This window comes from Nothoprocta perdicaria, unplaced genomic scaffold (genome assembly GCF_003342845.1).
Source record: "Nothoprocta perdicaria isolate Ctin4 unplaced genomic scaffold, notPer1 scaffold_108, whole genome shotgun sequence".
In the NCBI taxonomy this organism is placed as follows: domain Eukaryota; kingdom Metazoa; phylum Chordata; class Aves; order Tinamiformes; family Tinamidae; genus Nothoprocta; species Nothoprocta perdicaria.
Window position 1 is genome coordinate 4181 of NW_020454183.1, and position 5097 is coordinate 9277.

General features: G+C 42.0%; 1 protein-coding gene across 1 annotated transcript in view; it reads right to left on the reverse strand.

The window, feature by feature from the left end:
• Window positions 1-349: 349 nt before the first annotated feature.
• Window positions 350-5097, reverse strand: part of GLRX5 (glutaredoxin 5) — a 4834-nt gene continuing 86 nt past the window's right edge. The window contains 2 exon segments of the mRNA XM_026046867.1: window positions 350-1676; window positions 4869-5097. The exon segment at window positions 4869-5097 is cut by the window's right edge and continues 42 nt beyond it. Coding sequence (XP_025902652.1) covers window positions 1498-1676; window positions 4869-5097 — 408 coding nt within the window. The 3' untranslated portion in view covers window positions 350-1497.

The window sequence follows — 5097 nt, forward strand, 5'->3', positions numbered from 1 at the left end:
TACTTCATAAATTCTGAACCAATATAGTTTTCCCCCCAGAGAGCTTGCAAAAGCAGAAGGGGGTTTAGAACTGAAACTTGCATGAAATTGCTCATGTTCAATGCTACTCTACAAGCTACAGTCCTGATTTCTTCCACTATTCATAATCATTCCTTACTCTGAAAAAGCCATATTTGTCACAGGTGGTGGAAAATTTTTAAGAATATATTTAACTGAAGAGTAGGATGAGCTTCCTAAGAGAGAGGTGAGAAAAAGATATTGTAGACAATCAACATAAAATACAGTTTATTTCAGATCATTTGCCTAATTCACATTCAAACTTTTTATTAATAAAAGCAAGCTACACTTAGAAAAAGCTTAGTGAATTTTTATCTTCAGCAGTTTTGTTGTACAGCTTAAGCTACACTATTTAAGATAACTTCTTTTAACTTAGGGAAACAGGTTACAGGTTACACAGCTCAAAGTCGTCAGAGTCTTCCCAACAAAGAAATGGTTATCTGCTCAGTGGCCCATCTGCTGCCTTCATTATCTACATGAAACATTTCATTTGTTTATCCCGTGTTGGATGGCTACACTCTTTGAAGCACAGCAGTCAGGAGAAAATACCAGGAAATGCAACAAATCTAAAGAGATAACTTGGTAACTAATAAGTAGTATAAAATTACAGTAACTGAACTCTTCTTTCCCTATGTTAATTCAAGCAAGTAGACTGAAGCCTTGAGCAATTACCACATTTTTAGCACTGATACATAGCGTGCAATATAAAAATGTATATAAGCAGGGGGGAAAGCCACTTTGCAAGAGGTAGAAAATGTTTTTATAAAATTTTTAGGCACAATTATCAGCAGTCTTTTAAAAGCCATCAGCAAGTTACAAAGTAATAATGACCACTATACATGTATTTGTACTAGTGTGTTTATTTTTACCCTTTGGAATAAAAGCATATTTCACACACTCTCACATTGTCTGTCTGCTTCTGTATTGTTTGAAGACTGTTTTTCTCCTATACTGTATGAGGTTACAGAAATTTTACAGGCTCTCTGGAAGTCTTATCACTAGGTGTTCATACAAAAAGAAAAAGCTGCTGTACTATTAGGTAATACTTTCTGAAGAGAAGCAAGAGAACTGCAAACCACGTTTGCATAGGTTCATGTATCAAAGAACAAGAAAACATACACAATCCATAAAATAATATTAGATCTTTTGGTTTACTCTTGCCTTGGAGAAGATAATCCTCTTAGATGCGAACTTTTTTGCACTATTTCCACAAATGTATGCTTATAGTGCAGTGGTTACACTCAAATTTTCACAACAACATCCATAAATCAGAATACCACAATTACTACATATTTACCATACACTAACAAACACTCACAGATACTCTTAGTGTCAGTTCAAAAAGATGCTTTCTTTCAGGAAAAAGTACATAAGGCTTTTCTGGTAACAAGTTCTTGTCGAGGATTTTCTTTATTCCTGTAACGCATCTTTTTGCTTGTTTTACTTTTTGTCTTGGTCTTTTTCTGCATCCAGAAGGGCCGAACGGATTCCTAACTTCTTCAGCTCTTCTACTAGATCTCCATTCTGATGCATCTGAAGGAGTATGTCACAACCACCGACAAATTCACCATTGAGGTACACTTGTGGGATGGTAGGCCAGTTAGAGTAGTCTTTTATTCCTGCATAAAAGAAAAATATATATATATAAAATGATTTTCCTCCACCCTCACACCAAGTAGATTCAAACTATAAACAGAATTCATTGCTTCAGCCTGACAGAGCTACTGACAGAGAAATTTTAGCTTTAATGAGAAAAAAGTATTATAGAAGCTGTGTGAGGAAAACTGCTTTATACTTATTTTTGGTTCTCAGAATTAGTAGTTGTGTGTTCAAAGACACAAAGTCAGCTCCTATCCAGGGGAGTTGGAAAGTGAGCAAATATATTTTCATGTGATTAAAGAAATGTAAATGTTTCTCAATGATTGTAAGTCCCCAATTTTTAAAATACTTTATATTTGTTCTTAATTCATACAGCAACAATTGCTACAGCAAGCTCAGCTGCGAGATACATCCACCCCTTTAAAAGCCCTGTAAACTTCAAATTACTTTATCTTTCACTGCCAGACTTGACAGCCCAAGGGAGGGGCCCAAATGTCAAATTCTCTTAAAAGCTCTCACCCTTTAAAGCAGAACTAGAACTGAAGTTCTGTGTTAAACGCAGAACTGAAGTTAAAAACTATACCACATAGAATGCAAATAACTACATAGAGGACAAATATAAGACCATCCAAAAATATTAACTGATCGGTTAGTATAAACTGAGTCCCAATTTGCGCTTAAAAGAAATATGGAAAGAAAAGAAAGAACAAACCTACCACCCCTACCAACAAAACCAGAAGGATCAGCGTACCTAATTTGTTACTTTTAAAATAACCATCCATGCTAAAAGTCATTATTTTTCTACCACGGAAAAGGCAGTTAAAACTCCATATCTACACACCCTTATACCTAGTCCATCAACAAAATTAGATAACTAATTTAAACCCACTGTCTTATGTTTCCAGTGTGCAATTCTGCCTAAGGCATGAAGGGCCATACAGAGAACTCAAGGCTGCAGACAAGGCAGGTGCCCTTCCAGATCATCAGGAACAGCCCAGGGGCTGCCAGGAGCCCATGGGTCCCACACCCTTCAGCAGAGGCTGCCAAAATATTAACCACAGAAATGGGCCTGGGCAGCAAACAACACAGGGAAAATAAAGTGCTTTAAAAAAAAAAAAAAGAAAAAAGAAAGAAAAAAGAAAAAAGAAAGAAAAAAAAAAGTATTTAATTCTTGTAAAGGACAAAACTCTCAAAACTCTGCAGGTATTAGTTACTATGAATAAGGAATTGCACCAACCACTACAGAAAGGGCTGCTTATGAGAAGCACCTCATCATTGTTAAGAGGTAATAAAGCATCAAGCTGAGACATCTTAACCCAGTATCTCTACTTACAAAAGCATGGCCTATCCAAAGCAGCTCCTATTTAAGCTCTAAAGTCTGCAAGAAAAGAACTATCTAATATAAAAATATAAACATATTGGCAAGCATTCATATTTTATTGGAACTTAAAACACTTGCTTTTTAATATTTATATAAGAATGTAGAAATATGTAAAAAGATTAAGGTATTACTAGATAAAACAGCTAATACTTCCCATTAGCTAAGCAGCAGGTTGAAAGCATCTACTAGTAGTAGCATCTAATAGTAGTAATCTGGGAGAGTTCTCCCTATGACTAAGCGTTGTTTACTATGAAGTACAGGGCCAGCTAGGAGATTTTTACAACTTTGTGCACCAGCTGCTAATGCTTCACAAGTCCAAAGTAACAACTTCACACATGAAACAGGAGCAGAAGGAACCGTGCAACCAGATAACCTCATCTCCAACATAATAGTCTGTTGTTTTTTCCTTTCTGTCCCACTGAAATCTTTCTCCCTTGCTTAAGATGTAGATGTACTCAAAACTACCCTAAAAATGCCTTAGCCCATAAGAGGTGCAGCAAAGGAATTTGGAGTCCTAGCACCGAGGCATGCTCAAGGACAACCCTTCTAAAAGCGGCCTCTATACATAAAAATAAAGCTTTTTTTTTTCCATTAAGACACAGTAAAACTAAACACACATTGTGAACCAAAGGCACTGCATAACAAACCTACTGTTATTACTGTGAAATGTTAATAAGCATTTGAGGATATTTACTCCCCTTATACTTTTACAGAAATACTCTCCTCAAGGGCACATACACACAAACACTGATAGGACTTTCAAGGATCTGTTCAGCTCCAGCCAGAAACACGAGCAGAGTGAAGCTCAAAGGAGCAGCACTCAGTATTTCCCGTGCCAGACCGACCGCTTTGGTGCTGCACACGTAGGCTGGAGCGGACTGCAAACTGTGCGGCTCGTGAAGCCACCACGAGACACCTCCTCGTGCAAGCGAGCGGCTGTGTTGAGCACTGGGTGTTCAAGCCGGCGGGTTCCAGCTGGGTGACGGCAAGGGGGCCTGGTCCGCGCTGGCTGGGGTCAGGATGCGCCTCAGCGACGGCTCCTCGGCAGCGCAGACGCTCCCACAGCCCCTTTCCCTGCGGCTGACGCTTCCCAGCAGCGCTGTGGCAGCTGCAGAGCGCTCAGTCACACACCTAAGGCCACGAAAAAGCCACAGGCTGCTTCTTTTTTCAAATACTGCTTGTTGGTTCACACTTATCAACTGCAGAGCATTGCGGGAACAAGATTAGAGAATCAACCTTTGGGCTAATAACTAATGGAAAACTACATTAGCTGTGACCAAAACCACCTGAGAAGGAAGCCACTTCATGCCTGCCAGCACTACATTTCTGTAAGATGGGGATTTAACACACGCTTTAGTATATTCTGAGATAGAAAGATTAGTGCTAGGGACCCGCAAGAGGAATCACTATCTTATTTGTTTGTTTAGAACATTCTCAAACAGCCACAAGAAATATCAACGCTTGGTCAGCTACATCTATCCCAGAGGGGAGGAAAAGCAGCTCGAGGGCATGAGGTGCAGAGAGTACTTACATTCTACAAGCCGGCAAAATACCTTATATGTGTGTATATACATATATATATATATGTAAACACACACACACGCACACAAGAGCTGCGTACAGGAGCTCCTACAACCCGAGCAGGAGAAGAGAGAAGACACGCAAGTGCTGACCAGGAACTGGGTATTTCAGGGCCCCTGTGGCGCAGCTCTGCGCCTGCGGCCCGCGAGGGGCAGCAGGGCCGGGGCAGCCCGGCCCCGCCGGCACCAACCGCCGCGAACCGCCGCGAGCCGGGCCCCGCCGGGCCCCCCCGGCCGTCCCCGCCGCTGACCTTGGCGGAGCGCGGCGTCCTGCAGCACGTCGTGCGCGCGGTAGTCGCGCACGCCGTGCAGCCGCAGGATCTGCACCACGGCGTTGCTGAAGCCGCACTGCGGCTGCGCGGGGCTGCCCTTCATGAACACCACTACGGGGTGCGCCCGCACCAGCCGCTCCACCGCCTCCCGCGAGCCCGACGAGCCGCCGCCATCGCCGCCGCCGCCGCCGCCGCTCCCCTCGGCGCC